The sequence below is a fragment of the Scardinius erythrophthalmus genome (assembly GCF_964197995.2).
Source record: "Scardinius erythrophthalmus genome assembly, chromosome: 5".
In the NCBI taxonomy this organism is placed as follows: Eukaryota; Metazoa; Chordata; class Actinopteri; order Cypriniformes; family Leuciscidae; genus Scardinius; species Scardinius erythrophthalmus.
The window spans coordinates 51,915,837-51,936,058 of record NC_138225.1 but is presented as its reverse complement, the minus strand read 5'-3'; the positions used below and the strand labels follow the sequence as shown (position 1 = coordinate 51,936,058).

Sequence of the window (20,222 nt, the reverse complement as noted above, 5' to 3'; positions counted from 1 at the left end):
AAGACCCGCGCTCTTCGTACCGGAGTAAAGGGTTCGGCTAGTATGTGTTGTTGCTAAGTCAAAATGCCAAGGAGTTGTAGCCAGTGCTGGGTGCCTGATGTTCAACATTACTATGGGGAAGCATGGTTTTGCCAAAAAAATGCCTTAAAATCATAAGGCTTGGCTTTAATGCCTTGCTTTTGACGAGCACATCCTCAACACGCAAAAAATCCGGTGCAGCAGCATCAAAGTATTTGACAAGCTGCACATGACCATATTAGCACGTAGTATGCATCAAGGGATTTGTATGCTCTAATCATTTCTCTTGTAGCCTATACTTGGTGTCTGAATAAGATAATTATATCAGGCCATACAATTGCTGGCCACTTCTTGTCATCCACAATCCAAAGATCGTCATGTATTGCATAGATCCGGCAAGATGTCACCATTGCTGAGAGTAAGTTTTTTTAATATAAATTAGGCTAATCGCCACGTTCGGAGGTACTAAGGGTTCCCACATAATCCATCGTCAAATCTTTGATTTACAGTATGTGTCATGAAATGTTGCAGGTCGTAACGTAAACAAGGCTAACTTATATAAAAGCAAAGCTCTATAGATGCTGCACTCCTAACATTGGCTATTGCATTACTACATTGCTATAGTCTAACGTTAACATGATAATTCATGCATCACAGTATGTCCGGATTTTAATTCGTAAACAGTTGGACGTTTTACATAATGTTATATTAATATAATATAAACACAAACAAACAGATCCAACTCTGAAATTGCAGTTTATTACTGAGTCAGCAAGAAATTACAAACAATGCGAAATCTACGTTAATTACAACGTTCTTTTACAGAACTCGGCATAACAGCTAGCGGTTTTCTGCCTCTTGGATGCGCGCGCATCCGGTATTGTTTGTATACAAGAAACCCGTGTATTGACTTTGCATTGCGAGAGGCTGCCTACTTGTCATTTCTTGCTTCTAACAAAAGACAGAAAAATATGGGGCGCCGTTTGTAAAGCGGCTCACGCTGAAAATAACAGCAACATTTTGTCACATTTAGCTTCAAACAATGTTTAAAAAACTGGTATGAATTTTTGACGGTCACTTTTTACCACATTTACAACAATATTTGTCAACTTAGAGATATTTTAAATAGTTAAATCTAAATATTAAATGTTACACCTAAATGTTAAATGTTAAATCTAAATGCTAAATCTAAATGCTAAATCTAAATCTAAATGTTAAATCTAAATCTAAATGTTAAATATAAATATAAATGTGAAATCTAAATATTAAATCTAAATCTAAATGTTAAATCTAAATGTTAAATCTAAATCTAAATGTTAAATCTAAATATTAAATCTAAATCTAAATGTTAAATCTAAATGTTAAATCTAAATCTAAATGTTAAATCTAAATGTTAAATCTAAATCTAAATCTAAATCTAAATGTTGAATCTAAATTTAAATGTTAACTCTAAATGTTAAATCTAAATCTAAATCTAAATGTTGAATCTAAATCTAAATGTTAAATCTAAATCTAAATATTGAATCTAAATGTTTCGGGTGAAACTAAATATTTAACTAATATGCAAATTCAAAATGCCGGTAACAGGAAGTGCCAAAATAAAAGCTCGAGGTGGTCAGTGTGTGTTTATAGCATGGTTTATAGTGTCAAATAACGAATAAAAACCATCTCATCCGAGGAAATGGACTCTTTGACATAGATTATCGTGATAATAACTACCTAAAATAATAAACACGTTTGGAGAAACTGTATTTGAAGAGTATGCTAGTGTCACTTTTATGAAAAGTGCGGGACTTATGACCTGTAGCCATAATAGCCAGCCACTAGGGGGCTCGCTTTGACTGAATGTCATGTCATCGCTCTGTCATCACGAGACTCTACAGTTTCTCCAAACGTGTTTATTATTTTAGGAAGTTATTATCGTTATATTATAGTTATTATTATGAGATGGTTTTTATTCGTTATTTGACACTATAAACCATGCTATAAACACACACTGACCACCTCGAGCTTTTATTTTGGCACTTCCGGCATTTTGAATTTGCATATTAGTTAAATATTTAGTTTCACCCAAAACATTTAGATTCAACATTTAGATTTAGATTCAACATTTAGATTTAGATTTAGATTTAACATTTAGATTTAGATTTAACATTTAGATTTAGATTTAACATTTAGATTTAACATTTAGATTTAGATTTAATATTTAGATTTAACATTTAGATTTAGATTTAACATTTAGATTTAACATTTAGATTTAGATTTAATATTTAGATTTAACATTTAGATTTAGATTTAACATTTAGATTTAACATTTAGATTTAGATTTAATATTTAGATTTAACATTTAGATTTAGATTTAACATTTAACATTTAGATTTAACATTTAGATTTAGATTTAACATTTAGATTTATATTTAGCATTTAGATTTAATATTTAACATTTAGGTGTAACATTTAATATTTAGATTTAACTATTTAAAATATCTCTAAGTTGACAAATATTGTTGTAAATGTGGTAAAAAGTGACCGTCAAAAATTCATACCAGTTTTTTAAACATTGTTTGAAGCTAAATGTGACAAAATGTTGCTGTTATTTTCAGCGTGAGCCGCTTTACAAACGGCGCCCCATAGTAAAATGCCTAAAAGCTGATGTGTGACAAGGTGTACAGCAAACAAGCTAAGGAACCCAGAAATAAGTTTTCATAAGCTGTCGACCCCAAAAAACGAGTGTTTAGGACATAAAAGTGGATACAGGCAGTTGAGACAGAGCGTCACGTGTCTAATTAATCTGAGAACTAACGTACGCCCGCTGGAGGAGACCGTAATCGGCAACACAGGATAGTTTATCTTACAGAAATATAATATATAAAACAGACATTTGGATATTTGACTCACCAGTGACCAAATGTTTAACTTACTGCACACGTAGTGTATTTTTAGTGCATACTGAGTGTCAGGATCCCACAATTTACCCATTCGTTCCAGCCTGTATCCACTTTTATGTCCTCAAACGCTCGTTTTTTGGGGTCGACAGCTTATGAAAACTTATTTCTGGGTTCCTTAGCTTGTTTGCTGTACACCTTGTCACACATCAGCTTTTAGGCATTTTTCTGTCTTTTGTTAGAAGCAAGAAATGACAAGGAGGCAGCCTCTCGCAATTCTCGAGGTCGGACATCCGGGACTTGTGCTCCCATAATGCACTGCGCACGCATAGCAACCACGGCGAAGGGTAAAACAAACAAGCGCCCGCCATTAAGCAACACACGAAGCGGAAGACAAACGAGTACCTAACTCTTTTCCTTTGGTTGCAAATCATGCCGAAAAACTGTTGTGGTGTTGGTTGCAACAACAACAATCTCAACTATCAGATCTGTCACTTTTATTACGAAATTCAGACAACAAATAGCGTTTTGGCGCTTGTAAATGTGACGCGACCATAGACAGTAACGTTAGATAAGGACGCGACAGATCCCTAGCGGCACGTGAACCAACCGATCTTCTCTACTAGCTGACAGTAAATAAACACGAATGAACAATGTTGAAAGATACCTTACAACTTACCGAAATGTATATTTCATCATATCGACCAATCAATCAAACAAAGGGGTCAGTAAAACAGCTGGAGAATGTCACATTGCATTTACCTCAGGAAATCCATTTGATGACCATAATATGGATATGGCACGTAACGTTAGTTGGCTAGAAAAAAAGAGCTATAGGGAGTATTTTGCTAAATATGAATAATACTGCCAGCTGATGGGGCTCTCTGTATCATGTTTTCAGCATTAGGCGAGTTGTTTTTTTCTTGAGAAAAATTAATGCCTATCTTGCGTAGCCTACCTAATATTTATCCAAATGAGTCAATATTAAATCAAATCCCAATAATTGAATTGAAATAATAAAAAAGCGTAACGTTAGCTAAGCTTACCAGAAATTGTGCCATGTAAACATTGTAACATGTTGTCACTAAACCTAATAAAATTCAGATTAGTTACTAAAATGTTTTGACAATCAAAATACACTTAATGTGATGCAATATTTTTTTTTTTTTTTTTTTTTTTACAGACGCTAGGAGACTGTTGATAAGACATTTTGTAATAGAAGATCTGTATTCATATAGCGCCTTTCACAGGTAGTTAGTCACAAATCGCTTAATTACATGAGTGTTTTATTACATTCACTTCTCACCACCAATATACATTCGCATACAAAGACCATTCATCATTAATACAAAGTAGTCCGTTAGTATCCATAATTGACATAGTCCACAGCAAAACTTCCGTGAATAGATACCTTTTTGATTTGCCTCGGGCTTTGCCATCGGTTTGTTTTACCCTTCGCGGCTTGTTGCTACGCAGGTCACATGATTTGTGACGCAACGCCGACCAAGAGAATGCAAAGTCAATGGGGACGGTTGGTTTGTTTTCCCCCTGGGTGTGGGCGTGGCCTAAATGCGCTCTGTCTCTATGGTTTGACAGCAGCCGCTCTTTGGAATGTAATGCAAACGCGTCAGTCGTTGCCTTGGTAACGCGCCGGTTTACTGAGGATATGAGATGTGAATAGCGATCGCGTTACGGAGAATGATCAGCGATTGCTTTTAATTTTATTATTGCTTTGTTTACTTCACTCAAAGAGCGCTTAACCAGCTACACAGAAACTGGCAGCCAGGCAACAGACAAGTGACCAATCCTGGAGACTTTACTTCACGGGTTCTACCAGCACGGTTCAGCTGAGGATTCATTACCATTATGAGAACCGTTCGGCCCGACGGAGGAAAAGTGACTATTGTGGAGGCGTTCATGTGCGTTCAACTCATAAATACAATCTTTACAAGAGATAAGAGATAAGACAGTAGAGATGCACGATTCATCTTTAAAATACTGTGATCTCCATTCAAACACCCACACAATCTTTCAATCTGTCTATTAAACCTTTGACAAAATCATATCGCAACATTCAAATCTGTGTTGGCGCTGCCGCTGACCCAGAGAGAGTTGTCATGAAACAGCCTCACAAAAGGTCTTTAAAACCTCATAATAGTATCATTATTTCTGTGATACAATCGTTCAAATTATCATAGAAGTACTGGGATAAAAGTTTAAAGTGCAAATATAAACACTGATGTCTACGATAGTGATCAAAATAGAGTAAATCAGCCTTTGATAGAAACTTGGTGCCTAAAATAACGCATTTATCGATTACATTATTCCGACACTAGGTGGCGACAAGTGACTGTTAAAACATGTATTTGTAATTGAATTATTTAATCAAGAGAATGTAGCACTGTATGATGCTTTTGAAATAAAACTCAGAAAGATGTGATGAACTGAATTTGTAATTATGACTCATCTTATACATCATGTACAGTCTGTATAAGAGTATGATTTAACTTTTACCCATAGTCTAGTGTAAAAAAAAGAAGAAATACATTGCAATATCGAATCGCATTATTGTAGAAACGCAATTCTTAAAAATTGCAGTACATATCGTATCCAGCCCTAATGTGTGTGTGTGTGTGTGTGTGTGTGTGTGTGTGTGTACAAGTGTAAGCTTAATGTATTTGTAAACATTTTAAGGAACTCTTAATATGAATGTAATTAATGTCCAATAAAGGCTGTATTAAAGCACTTAATGCCATTTTCTGATTCTCCGTGACCTAATCTAGAGTGAGAACTATTTATGGTTAATACGTTGTTAACAAAGCATTATCTAACTCTTTACATAAGAGCTAATTAAAGTCCCCATGAAATCAAAATTGACCCTATTTACTTTGTTAGCGCATATTACTAGTCTTGTGGTGAACAATTAATCCGTGCAAGAAAATATTTAAAAAAAAAAATTTTTTACCATGGTAATCTTTAATCAAAATCTGAAAATGCCCCTCCCCTCTGCATTGGAGGACCTTCTCTGATGACGTAGGTTTGAGGAATTGGTTTGGGCAACGCATAACCACTCCCCTCAAACCGTTAGTCTGTTATGAGCAGAGATGGAGAGGAGGAGCGCTAGAGTAAAACCCTGCCCTCTGTTCAATATTCCCTTTCACTGGGAAATACGTCATAACACTGGAGAAAAGTCGTTTGCAACTTCCGGTTCACGGGGACTTTAAACAATAATACTTGGTTAATTACAGTGACAGTGAACCAAGAATTTGCTATTTGTATATAGTCTCTTAATATATTAACTACAGCTTATATATTATTATATACTATTCATTAACTATAAACTAATAGTTTGAAAATGATTTATAAGCGCTGTGTAACTGTATACTTGTGATAAAGTGTTGCCATTATTTCAAACCGGTCGCATTAAGTGTAATTGTTCCTTTTGTGTGTGATGGAGTGATTCTTCTTGTTCAAAAATAACACAAAATAAACAAAGTTATGAATTTGACTGATAGCATTATTATTATTTTTTTCAAGATTTTACATAGATATGGTGATATATTGTTATTGTGTGTTATTTTGGCCATGATAATCATGTAGTGATAAATCTGATATGGTGACAGCCCTGGTTCAGGTGAAACACACACCACTTCCCTCTTTTCAGCTGCACACACACATTTTGAGGCGATGCTCAAGCTTTTACAAGGGTCTGTTTGCACAAGCATTACAAGGCAAGTTGATTTACAGCAAACATTTGTAATTTAAAAACCCTCTTCACTGTATCCTGCATCTGTTGTCTGATTTGTAGTTCGTCCGGTTTATTTTACTGTTAGTTTTAATAATATATGCAGATGTAAATGTTCCTCTTCAGGGAGACTCCTCACCGCTGCCTTCTCCCGCCGGCAGGATCTGACGGCTCAAGCTGGAGTCTGTCGCTGAACCACCGGATGGGGCTTACACCAAAGATATAGTGTATACAGTATCTACTGTACATATTAATCCTTATTCACTCCGAGTCTTTATGGTAGAGATGATCTTACCACAGTTTCTCCAGTTTACAGTGAGGATTCGCCAGTCCAGCAGAAAACAGCTTCACTCCTGAGTCTCCTAGTTTATTCTCAGACAGATTCAGATATCTCAGGTGTGAGGGGTTTGATCTCAGAGCTGAAGCCAGAGCAGCACAACCTTCATCTGTGACACCACACCTTATCAACCTGTAGAGAACAATGACACACATTAAGCCTATATCCAGAGATAAACATGACACTTACAAAATAAATAACATAATGCTGTCAATATGAAATATATACAAATATTCATTAGAAACAAGTTGTTAAATTACATCAGTTAGGATTAGGGGATTCAATATACAGTTTGTACAGTATAAAAATCATTATTTCTATGGAAAATCCCCATAAAACATGGAAACCCAACGTGTGTGTGAGTGTGTGTGTGAATGTGCTTTAATGCTTAATGTATTTGTAAACATTTTAAGGAACGTGTGTGTGTGCTTAATGTATTTGTAAACATTTTAAGGAACGTGTGTGTGTGCTTAATGTATTTGTAAACATTTTAAGGAACGTGTGTGTGTGCTTAATGTATTTGTAAACATTTTAAGGAACGTGTGTGTGTGTGTGTGTGTGCTTAATGTATTTGTAAACATTTTAAGGAACGTGTGTGTGCTTAATGTATTTGTAAACATTTTAAGATATGTGTGTGTGTGTGTGTGTGTGTGTGTGTGTGTGTGTGTGTGTGTGTGTGTGCGATTAATGTATTTGTAAACATTTTAAGGAACGTGTGTGTGCTTAATGTATTTGTAAACATTTTAAGATATGTGTGTGTGTGTGTGTGTGTGTGTGTGTGTGTGTGTGTGTGTGTGTGTGTGTGTGTGTGTGCGATTAATGTATTTGTAAACATTTTAAGGAACGTGTGTGTGCTTAATGTATTTGTAAACATTTTAAGGAACGTGTGTGTGTGTGTGTGTGTGTGTGTGTGTGTGTGTGCTTAATGTATTTGTAAACATTTTAAGGAACGTGTGTGTGTGTGCTTAATGTATTTGTAAACATTTTAAGGAACGTGTGTGTGTGTGTGTGCTTAATGTATTTGTAAACATTTTAAGGAACGTGTGTGTGTGTGCTTAATGTATTTGTAAACATTTTAAGGAACGTGTGTGTGTGTGTGCTTAATGTATTTGTAAACATTTTAAGGAACGTGTGTGTGTGTGTGCTTAATGTATTTGTAAACATTTTAAGGAACGTGTGTGTGTGTGTGCTTAATGTATTTGTAAACATTATAAGGAACGTGTGTGTGTGTTTAATGTATTTGTAAACATTTTAAGATGTGTGTGTGTGTGTGTGTGTGTGTGTGTGTGTGTGTGTGTGTGTGTGTGTGTGTGTGTGTGTGTGTGTGCTTAATGTATTTGTAAAAATTTTAAGGAATGTGTGTGTGTGTGTGTGCGATTAATGTATTTGTAAACATTTTAAGGAACGTGTGTGTGCTTAATGTATTTGTAAACATTTTAAGATGTGTGTGTGTGTGTGTGTGTGTGTGTGTGTGTGTGTGCGATTAATGTATTTGTAAACATTTTAAGGAACGTGTGTGTGCTTAATGTATTTGTAAACATTTTAAGATATGTGTGTGTGTGTGTGTGTGTGTGTGTGTGTGTGTGCTTAATGTATTTGTAAAAATTTTAAGATATGTGTGTGTGTGTGTGTGTGTGTGTGTGTGCTTAATGTATTTGTAAAAATTTTAAGGAATGTGTGTGTGTGTGCGATTAATGTATTTGTAAACATTTTAAGGAACGTGTGTGTGTGTGTGTGTGTGTGTGTGTGTGTGTGTGTGTGTGTGTGCTTAATGTATTTGTAAACATTTTAAGGAATATGTGTGTGTGCTTAATGTATTTGTAAACATTTTAAGGAATATGTGTGTGTGTGCGTGTGCTTAATGTATTTGTAAACATTTTAAGGAATATGTGTGTGTGCTTAATGTATTTGTAAACATTTTAAGGAACATGTGTGTGTGAGTGTGCTTAATGTATTTGTAAGCATTTTAAGGAACATTGTGTGTGTGTGTGTGTGTGTGTGTGTGTGTGTGTGTGTGTGTGTGTGTGTGTGTGTGTGTGTGTGTGTGTGTGTGTGTGTGTGTGTTAGCAGGGGAGGATTGGGATGATTGTAAGGGTCCAGCAGAACTCCATAATTTCCTGGATGATTTTGGTATTTACTTCGTAAAATAATCTTTTAGGAAGCACACTATAAAGAACGGGTATTCATTATAGTGTGTGCCAAGTGTGTGTGTTCGCTCGCGGGTTATTCAGAAACGACACAGTGTGGAAACGGAAAATCACCAACCGATAATAAAACTAGTCCAGTGATGTATATATTTAGTCTTTCTGAAGCCTCTGAGCCAATTTCTGTGAGGAATCGATCAACATTTAGGTATACATTTGTAATGATGTGCGATTCGTGAATGAATCATTTGAGTCGGTTCATTGCAGTGAATAGGAGAAACCCGTTACCCGTTAAAAAGGGTTACTTCAGGATTTAGCATTAAGCTTTGTATTAGTAGAAAACCTGTAGTATTTTCGAATTACCCTGCTTTCCCCCCTCATATCCCCCTGAGACGAGAGATTTATGTATTTTTTGTCTGGAAAAAATCCTCCGATGACGCAAAAATCGTCATTTTGCGTCATCGGAGGATTTTCTGTCCAGAGGCTAAAGACTACAGCCAGTAGATGGCGTTGTTCCGCATGTTTTCAGCCCGCCCATACAGGGTGGGATCTCACTCACAGAATGTACACAGTATCAGCCGTCTTTCTTTGGAAGCTAAGCTAGCATGCTCTTGTTCTGTGGAGAAAGCTGAATAATAGGAGAAAGCTGAGTAAGTAGGGGTTACCATCTTCCTTTTCCCGGACTTGTCCGGCGGGCGAGACTGTTAAAAATGTCCGGGATTCGGCTTTTGCGTTCTGCGGTCGCCATTCATTGTTTACATGCTCACCTCTCGTTTCAATCTAACTGAATTAATTCCGATCGGTGAATCTGACTGTAGTGTTTACATGAACGCTAAACAAGTGATCGGTTGATGTGCGTTTTAACATTCTAAGAAAATTCCCGCTCCTCCATGAGAGATGCGAGACCCGGCGCGTCTCAGTAATGAAGCCACCGGCCTCGCGCCGTTCTCCCGCGGCCGTCAGCCTCGTCCTGCTCGCCACAGTAAACATGATGAATGGCGACTGTAGAACGCAAAAGCCGAATCCCGGACATTTTGGGTCTCTAAATTAGAGCCCTGCACGGGCCTCAAATCTAGGCCCGAGCCCGGCCCTGGCCCGAGAGCTCATCAGAATTATCAGCCCGAGTCCGACCCGAGCCTGTTTTTTTTTTTTTTTTTTTTTTTCTTCACAGCGGCAGACTGCCATTAAAATATGTCCGTTTGGTTAGTTATGTTTATTTTCTTTTCATTTCTTTATTAAGCTAATTTAGACAAATGTTGGGAGCATTTAAAAAAAAAAATGACGGCCAAGCAAGCCGAGCCAACAGCGAGTAAAACATGTTTGATCAATTTAGCCTCTCAAATAAACGCTAATACTTTACTTAGCTACAATAAAATCCATAGATGTAAAACACTTCAAGCATATCACACAGACAGTTAGTTTAATGTTTATTTATTAAACCACAGTGAGTAATTATTTTTTTTAAATACTGAGGCAGGCTCAGGCTGCTCGCAACAGCGCTCGCAAACGGAATGAGCAATAATCAATCTAAACAAATTAAATAAATCAAAAACAAACTTGCAGGTTATCTTACCTCAAAAATGCACCACAGAACATGGCCATTCTTTTTTCCAGTAGTTTCCAACAGTTAAACGAAAATAAAGTCCAATCGAACGAAAAACGAAAAACATCAGACGTTTCCAAAAGTTAAATGAAAAAGTCCAATCAAACGAAAAGTTAGAATAGTCTCTTACAGAGCATCGTGGAGAAAAAGAATAGCATCCACAGTGGAAGATTTTAACCCAGTCCTCTCTTCTATCACTCGCGATTTTTCTCTTAATATTCTCCATTATTTGCACATGAGGTGAATCGTTGGTTCCGCTGACGGGAAACCACTTGTGTGTGCGCGTGCGTGCGTGCGACTGTCATGTCAATCATATGTCAGTGTAAATAATTATAAGATTATGAAAGTTATGAGGTTATTAAATGTCTTTCTATGTTTGTTTTTCTATCGTCGACGTCAACTTCTCATATTTTTTTTTTATTAATGTCTAAAAATATAAAAAGAAGGATAGCTCAAAAAAGGCCCGAGGCCCGGCCCGCATGTAAACTGTGACGTGAAAATTGGCCCGAAGCCCGGCCCTAGGGGCGTAAAAAAGTCGGGGCCCGTCGGGCTCGGGCTGAAATGCAGGGCTCTACTCTAAATCCCTGGCAAACTCATCACTTACTTAGGCTAGCCTTGTTGTTTTCAACTGTGCTCTCTAACCGGTAGGCGTGGCCTCCTAAGGCAGCGAAGCAAGTGCATTCTGGGAGTTGTTGTCTTTCATCCACATAAGCCAAAAATACATTTTCTGGCTTTTCTCAGTCTAGAAAGCTCTAAATTCAAAAATTTCTCCACATTTCTTCTACTTAAATGACCTATTTTAAATACACATTCATCTTCCCAGAGGTGAAGTATCTATAACCAGTCTAGATGATTCATTCATGAACAGAACTGATTTGGTTTACCGAGTTCAAATCACTGATTCAATGATCCTGTCAATGTTGTAGTGAACACTGTCTCAGGAAAGACTAAATGGTCTGGTCATGCTGTCTATTAAACATGATTTAGCACGACGGCTTATTTTCAAAGATCTGATCAAAGAATGGTGTTGTACTGAATGCAGTATGTAATTATTTGTATAGTTATAAATGTATAATTTTAGTTAATTTAATAAACTTTCAAATTTTCTTTTAGCTCTTTATTGTCTCTTATTGAATAATAATTGCTATGCTTATAGATAATGATTGTTGTTATATGTGGCAAAAAGATAAGATAAGGGTTTATAATGAGTGTTGAGATAATGAGTGTTGAGTGTTGAGATAATGAGTGTTGAGTGTTGAGATAATGAGTGTTGAGTGACGTAATATCCCTTTCAAGTGGACGCGTGGAGAGAGGGGGTAAAATCTCTGCGTGGCAGGGGGAGCTGCCACTCGACCTGTCACTCAACCCGTCACCGCTAGAGGCAGTTGCCACTCGACCCGTCACTGTTAAATGCGCCTGCCACTCGACCAGTCACGGATATATGTGCCTGTCACCGCGCCTGTCACTCGACCAGTCACCGTTATATGCGCCTGCCTCAAGATCTCTCACTTTTTACATCTACCAGATCTCAATTTGATGCACATGTGCTAACAGACAGTGCAATCCTGCTCATATTTGCCATCTTATCTTAGGCTTCATTTTATTCATGTACATTTTATTTTATTTTGTTAATAATGGAGCGCACGTGTCAGCTACAAGCTTCTCGTCTGCCTCAGACCTACTGTTTACATGTACCAGAGACACTCTGATTTATGCACATGTGCAAATAGACCATGCAATCCTGTTCTTATTTATCTTTTTGCCATTTTATCTTATATTTTATTTGCTCTTTTTGTCCATAATGGAGCGCCACTTCACCTAAGCGTCGCGCCTGCCTCTAGATCACTCACATTTTAAATCTACCAGAGACACTATTGATGCATGTGTGCAAACAGACAGTAAAATACTGCTCCATCTTATGTTATATTTTATTCGCTCTTTTTGTCCATAATGGAGCACGCGTCACTTTAGCGTCGCGCCTGCCTCAAGATCTTTAACGTACCAAACACTCCGATTAATTCACATGTATAAACACACAGCAAAATACTGCTCTTATTTGCCATATTATCTTATATTTATTCCTCTTTTTGTTCATAAAAAAAACGTCGCGCATGCCTCAAAATCTCTCGCTTTTACTGCCTGATAGGCCTACTTTACTTTTATGAAAGGAAAAGCATGATTACTCACTACATCAGTTTGTTTGTTTTATAGCTCAGGCCTATCTATTTGAATTTATTTATTTTATTTTTTTGCTTTTTTTTGTGCTTTTTTTAATTATTGTTTTTATAGTAGTTCATAATTATAGGCTACTTGTGATCGATATTCTGATGTAGAAATTACGATTGTGTCAACCAAGTAATGTCCTATCTCCCATCTTTCGCATTAGATGTTTGTGTGAAAAACTGTCAAAATAACAATTGTAAGTCCAAAATATTGCCATGTCCTCTCTTTTATTTGAATATTTTAGATTAATCATTAAAATGCTGTCAATTTCACAATCTAAATTCAGTATATGAGTCCATTTGTGTTGGATTTGGTGTTGATTTTTTTAACGGCCACTGGTAGAGTCACCGATTGAACCCCATGCACTAATTTCTATTTTTTTAATTATTAAAATTAAATTTTGTTCTTTGCCTGAACAAGTTTTTTTGTTGTTGTTGTTGTGCAGACTCATGCAAAATCCAAGACCTCATCCTTAAATATTGATATTCTGCAATTCTGTAAATAAAATGAAATAAAATAGCCTATAAAACAAACAAATCGATGTAGTGAAGAAGACTCTTCGTCTGCTTTTCGCTTCAGCATGTCAATCGGAGTATCAGCCAGTAAAACAGTGGGAGATCTTGAGGCTGGCGCGACGCTTAGGAGCCAACAAGCGCGCTCAATTATGGACAAAAAGAGCGAATAATGTCTGTTTGCACATGTACATCAATCGGAGAGTGTCTGGTAGATGAAAACAGTGAGAGATCTTTTGGCAGGTGCGACGCTATAGTGGCCGGAGCGATGCTTATAGTAAGAGCTACGAAACGCGCTCCGATTCAAGCAAAAAGAGCGAATAAAATATAACATAATATGACAAAAAGGTAAAATAAGAGCAGGATTGCACTGTCTGTGTGCTCTCGTGAATCAATCGGAGTGTCTGGTAGATGTAAACAGTGAGAGATCTTGTGGCAGGTGTGACTCTTAGGTGCCGAGACTGGTTATATCCGTGACCGGCCGAGTGGCAGGCGCATATAACGGTGACTGGTCGAGTGGCAGGCGCATATCCATGACTGGTCGAGTGGCAGGCGCATATAACGGTGACGGGTCGAGTGGCAGCTGCCTCTAGCGGTGATGGGTTGAGTGACAGGTCGAGTGGCAGGCGCGGTGACAGGCATATATATCCGTATATAATAGCAGATGAGCCCAGAATACGAGCGCATTGCGTTTAATTACACGTTAAGCGTCTTCGGGAGGACGGGGGACTGTCACGTGTAGTTGCAGATAACGTGTCAGTTCATGTTTGGACTTTCAGTTTCTTTTTTGATTTGTTCCTGTTTTCCTTTTCTTTTTCCGCCACTCTTTTGTTTCTATTATTACTATCATGGAGTTAATTTTTCACAGCTGTGCATGATTAATTATCTCGTTTGCTATATAAGATGCACCCTTTCTTTCAGTCTTTGTCTGATCTCCGTTGTGTTTATGTGTTTTCCCTGTCAGCTTGTTCCAGAGTAATATTATTAAGTTTGAGTTTGTACCTATAATCGGAGTCTTCAGTCTGTTCCTGAGGAAACCACAGTGTGACAACATTGTTTGTAGTTATTTGGAAATTTTGTTTAAAAAAAATAAGATAATCAAAAAGATTGTGATAATTTGTGATTTAATCATGTAAAAAACATAGTTTCAACTGACCATAGAAATTTGATTTGTTCAAACTCACTTGAGAAAAAGTAAATTGATTACTTGTAATAAGTTGAAGTAATTTTTTTACTTTGATCCGACACATTTTTTCAGTAATTACATAAAAGCTGATATAACAAATTAAAACTATACATCATATAAAAATAAAAAAAAATAAAAATATAAAATTGTAAAAGAAGAGGTTAATGTAATGAACAATAAAGAGTCATGAAACCCCCCTCTTTCAGCTCAAGTCTACCTCACAATCATTCTGTAAAATCCTCTTAAATGTGTGTGTGCGGCTGTGAGAAGAAGAGAGGGAGTGTGTGTGGCAGAGCAAGACAGGAGAGAGAGAGGGACGAGCAACAGTCATCTGTCAGCGGCCCATGCCGGCTCTCACTACATATCAGGGGGAAACTGGAGGATTTTACAGCGGACAGTTAAATTCCTACCAAATCATTGAACACAATCTGTATTTTCCCTTTAACAGTATAGATGTTTATATACATTCACTATAAATGCATCTATATGATAATAATTTTCTCATACAAATGTCATAAAAACCGGCTGCGTAGATCACAAATCTACACCTTCAGGAGAGATAGTGACAGAGAAGATAGATATTCTTGTAGCTCTCCACAGAAAAACGCTTGTTAAACACACACACACACACACACACAGTTTGATTGTGTCTGTAGTTTCTGGCCAACCAAACGCCCGCAGCGAGTCTCAGCCTGACAGCATCACGGGGGAAGCCTGCAACACCCTCAACTCTTGCACCATGGACACACACACTTGCGACCCATGAACGCCTCTCTAAACTACTGCGTGATTTTGCAGTTTGAAGCGTCTGTCATAGAAAAACACCATGTGCTGTCATGGAAAAAGAGAAATGTCTTCTCGTAGGATAAGAACCTCCAGCCTCATTAATAATACAGACACTGACGTGTCATCGATGTACTACAGTGTTTCTCCAGGTCATAATCTGTGACATTGACATGTCCTGAGCTCGAGTCAGATTGGCTTCGTTCCAAATCACAGAACTACAGACCATATTTACACCCTACACACCCTAATCAATAAACACGTAAAACAGACCAAAAACGGAAAAATATTTGCATGCTTTGTCGATTTAAAAAAATGCATTTGATTCTATTTGGCACAACGGATTATATTACAAACTTTTACAAAGTGGTGTAGGGGGTAAAGTTTATGACACTATAAAATCAATATATTCGAACAACAAATGTGCAATACGAATTGGCAACAAACACACAGAATTCTTCACTCAGAAAAGAGGAGTGCGGCAGGGCTGTAGCCTGAGTCCAACGCTGTTCAACATCTACATTAAAGGGCACCTATTATGCCCCTTTTTACAAGATGTAATATTGGTCTTGGGTGTCCCCAGAATGTATTTGTGAAGTTTCAGCACAAAATACCCCACAGTTAATTTATTATAACCATTTGAAAATGTCATTTTTGGGGCCTGTTTTAAAAAGAGCTGTTTTGGTCTATACCACTTTAAATGTAAATGAGCTGCATATCCCCGCCCTGCTGGACCCAGATGATGAAGAGACTCCGGCACAGAATAAACACGAATGAGAATAGACTAAACGTCTCGGAATGGTTGTTTGATACATTTATGTACTTACAAAGTTTTAATCGCGTCCCCTTTGCAATTATGGATGTGCAACACACACACACACACACACACACACACACACAAACTTTCGCGCATTTTTTAAACTAACTTACAAACACGCTTATGTGGCAAATATGAGAAGATGGCTAACGTTACAGAACCAGAAAACAAATGCTGTAGGGAGATAGACGTTTATGAGAGGTATTCATTTTACATTTGTTATTGCTGTAAAAAATAATGTACGTGACATAAAACAGTCTGACGTTGTTTGGTTAGACATCCTATGACGACGACAATAAATAGCTTTAGACGCATTTGTTGTTGAACTGGCTGACATCGATTGAAGTGACTATTTGCTCAAAAATAATAAAATACACTTACTTCTTCTGGAGGTGACGTTGGATCGCGAACAGTATGAGCAAAAACCATACACATGCACACTTGAGGATTAACTTTGACCCTCGTTCACTAAACAGTCAGTCAGAACATGATTCTCGTATTTAGGAAGTTTAAGTGGCGCCTTTTCTTCATAAATAAAATCCATCCGCTGCGTTTTCAGTGGCTCTGATGTCAGTGAAGACTAGTATGTCCATTCTTACATCCCACAACAGAACACCTACACTTCTTAGGAGACATTACCGGCTGTCGCTGAGGATGCAGATCACCGAGGGCAGGGTCTATGCCAAAACCAGATGTCAATCAAATCACGTCGGTGGGGCTTAGCTCATTTCTACGTCACAATGAGGAAAATCTAGAACAGGGTGTTCTGAGACAGTGCTTGTGATTTATTGAGATAGTAAAAAAACTACTGGGTGGATTTTTATCATTCTAGGGTGGTTTTGCTCACACACTGCCAACACACATTTATGTTCAAACACCATGTAAAAGTGAATTTTGCATAATAGGTGCCCTTTAATGAACTAGCGGTGCAGCTGGAGCAGTCTACGGGCCCTGGACTCACTCTACAGGACAGGAGCATCAAGCTCTTGCTGTACGCAGACGACCTGGTGCTGCTGTCACCCACTGTGTGTGTGTGTGTGTGTGTGTGTGTGTGTGTGTGTGTGTGTGTGTGAGAGAGAGAGAGAGAGAGTCACCCACTGCACAGGGACTGCAGCGGCACCTGGACCTGCTGGAGAACTACTGCCAGAACTGGGCCCTGGCAGTCAACCTCACCAAGACCAACATTATGGTCTTTCAGAAGAAGCCCAGATGTCAGGAACACAGACACCAGTTCAGCCTAGGCAGCACCGCCCTAGAGCAGTGGTGGAGGAAGTACTGAATCTCAGTACTTAAGTAAAAGTACAAATAACCAGAGACATATTTACTTTAGTAAAAGTAAAAGTACCACAATGAAAACCCTACTTAAGTAAAAAGTAAAAAGTACCTGATTTTAAATGTACTTTAAGTATTAAAATTAAAAGTACTTTCATAACAATTTATTCTCTTAATGTCTATATTCTAATAATTAGGGCTGTAACAATATGCAATATGAAACCGTTGACACTCGGATCCACGAACCTGTGTCGCGGTGTGAGTGTGAGAAGGCAGAATCGCGACACACCCCTTATTTGAAGTTAACATTATACAATACGTAGACCTGGATAAATTCTTTAAAATTGGGCAATCCCAGCATTATGGTCGTGACAATTGCAGTAAAAACTTGAAATGTAAATTCTCAAATACCAATTGAAACTGTTTATATATCCATACTCCCTTAATAAAGAAGTCCAGACATTAGAAAAATACTAGTCTACAGACACATGCGTTTTATATTTTAATATGAGGGAAATATAAATCCGTAACGGACGTGATACAAAAAAAAATCTTTAACTTTTAGGTGGCAAAATATTTTTTAGTAATTCTGTGAATTTCACTGTGCAAACCAAAAGTAATACCCACCGGATGAAGAACATATCACAGAACATATCATATTCATTTTATTTTTTGTGTTCACATTTATGAGGAAAAAACAATGTTACGGACGTGTCAGTTCTCCGTTTCGCACGTGAGCGCTCTGAAAGCGGCACCAAAATACTGCTTTAAAACATTCACAGAGACCTCAAAAGCCCTTCTTTAAAGTGAATTTCGTTTTTGTATTAATTGTATCTTAATTTTAATCAATATTTCATTCATGTTTCATGGATTTAATAAATAAGTAGGCTAAATATAGCAGAAAATAGATCAGGACACGGAGGCGCGGGCGCGTGAACTGGTTAAACTCATGAACCGAAACTCAGGTCTGTACTTGCCTCACAGACCTGAGATGTATATATATATATATATATATATAGAAAATTTGAAATGTGTACTTTTAAACAGAACAATTCAAAACGAAAGAAAACAGACTGTTTTCTGCATGTAATCCGTATGAAATGTGCATTTCTCTCTGGCGCGTTCACTGCAAAGATTGCGCATCAGCATTAATTAAAATGTCTCCTTGTTATATTTTACATATTCATAATCATTACTTTTGCCGGTTCTTTGTGACAGATTTATTGGTAGCGCCACAGTTGCATGTTACATGCTCTCAAAGATAAAGCTCGAAGAGCTCTCTACGCAATTAAGAAAAAATTCCAAAACATTGAATTACCGATTCCAATCTGGTGTAAAATCTTCGATAGTGTAATTCAGCCCATTGCGCTGTGTGGGAAGTGAGGTCTGGGGTCCACTCAGTGATCAGAGCTACACTAGATGGGACAGGCATCCAACAGAAGCCCTACACACTGAATTCTGCAAAATGATTAAAACTACAAAGGAAAACACCCAATAATGCATGAAGAGCAGAATTAGGACGATTCCCATTGATTATTAATATGCAAAAAAGATCCCTCAAATTCTGGATGCACCAAAAATTAAGTCCCACAGAATCGCTACATTTTAAAGCACTACAAACCCAAGAACTGAACCCCGAAAAGAGTCTCCTCAGTCAGCTGGTCCTGAGACTCACTAACCGGACTAACCCTACTAACACTAACCAGTCTCAGACCAGCACTGCTCCTCACACTAACACCAGGACAAACCAAATTACCAAACAGTCAAAAAATACATATCTGGAACATTGGGATCAGGAAACTAAAACACAAAGTAAATTACAATTCTATCGAAATCTGAAATCAAATTATGAACTGGAAGAATATCTCCAGAGTGTGAGAGACACAAAGCAGAGACGGATCCTGAGCCGGTACAGGCTGAGTGTGTGTGTGTGTGTGTGTGTGTGTGTGTGTGTGTGTGTGTGTGTGTGTGTGTGTGTGTGTGATCCTGAGCCGGTACAGGCTGAACACAGTCTCGCCATCGAGACGGGCAGACACAGGAAGAGCTGGTTACCCCGAGAGCAGAGGGTGTGTGTTCACTGCAGGACAGGAGAGATCGAGACAGAGACGCACTTTCTCCTTCACTGTCACAAATACAGTTCAGTCAGAGAACTCTACTTTAGCAAACTCACTAACGTAATGCAGAACTTCACAGCCATGACTGAAGTTGATCAGACGAAGATCCTGCTAGGAGAGGGCCAGACAGCAGCACTTGCTGCCAGATACGTGTGTGTGTGCCACAGGCTGAGAGACAGCAGGTGAATGTGTGTGTGATGTGTGTGTCTGACCTCAGTGTGTTTCCCTACTGTCCACCAGAGTGACCTTCAGTGACGTGTGTGTGTGTGTGTGTGTGTGTGTGTTAAAACACCGTGGTATAAAATGTTCCAATATTATAATTTGTATATATGTTAAAACACTGTGGTGTAAAATGTTCACAGATATTATAATTTGTTACACTGTTAATTTGTACAATTAATCTAAGTGGTACATTTAGATTTAAGTTATGTCTTAATATTTTATTTTATTATTTTGATGTCTTTTTACAAGCTTTGGCAATATTGTAATATGTACAGTCATGCCAATAAAGCATTATTGAATTGAATTGAATTGAATTGAATTGAATTGAATTGAATTGACATTGACATGAGGTAGACTTTAA

The 20,222-nt window shown here is 37.6% G+C and overlaps 1 protein-coding gene across 6 annotated transcripts in view; it reads right to left on the bottom strand.

Annotated features, from left to right (window-relative positions):
• The window catches only part of LOC308690611 (protein NLRC3-like), a 61,046-nt gene that overhangs the window by 24,785 nt on the left and 16,039 nt on the right, over positions 1-20,222 (bottom strand). For all 6 annotated transcript variants that reach the window (XM_081365183.1, XM_081365182.1, XM_081365179.1 and 3 more), the window contains one exon: positions 6,944-7,117. In XM_081365183.1, coding sequence (XP_081221309.1) covers positions 6,944-7,117 — 174 coding nt within the window. The remainder of the gene's footprint in view (positions 1-6,943; positions 7,118-20,222) is intronic.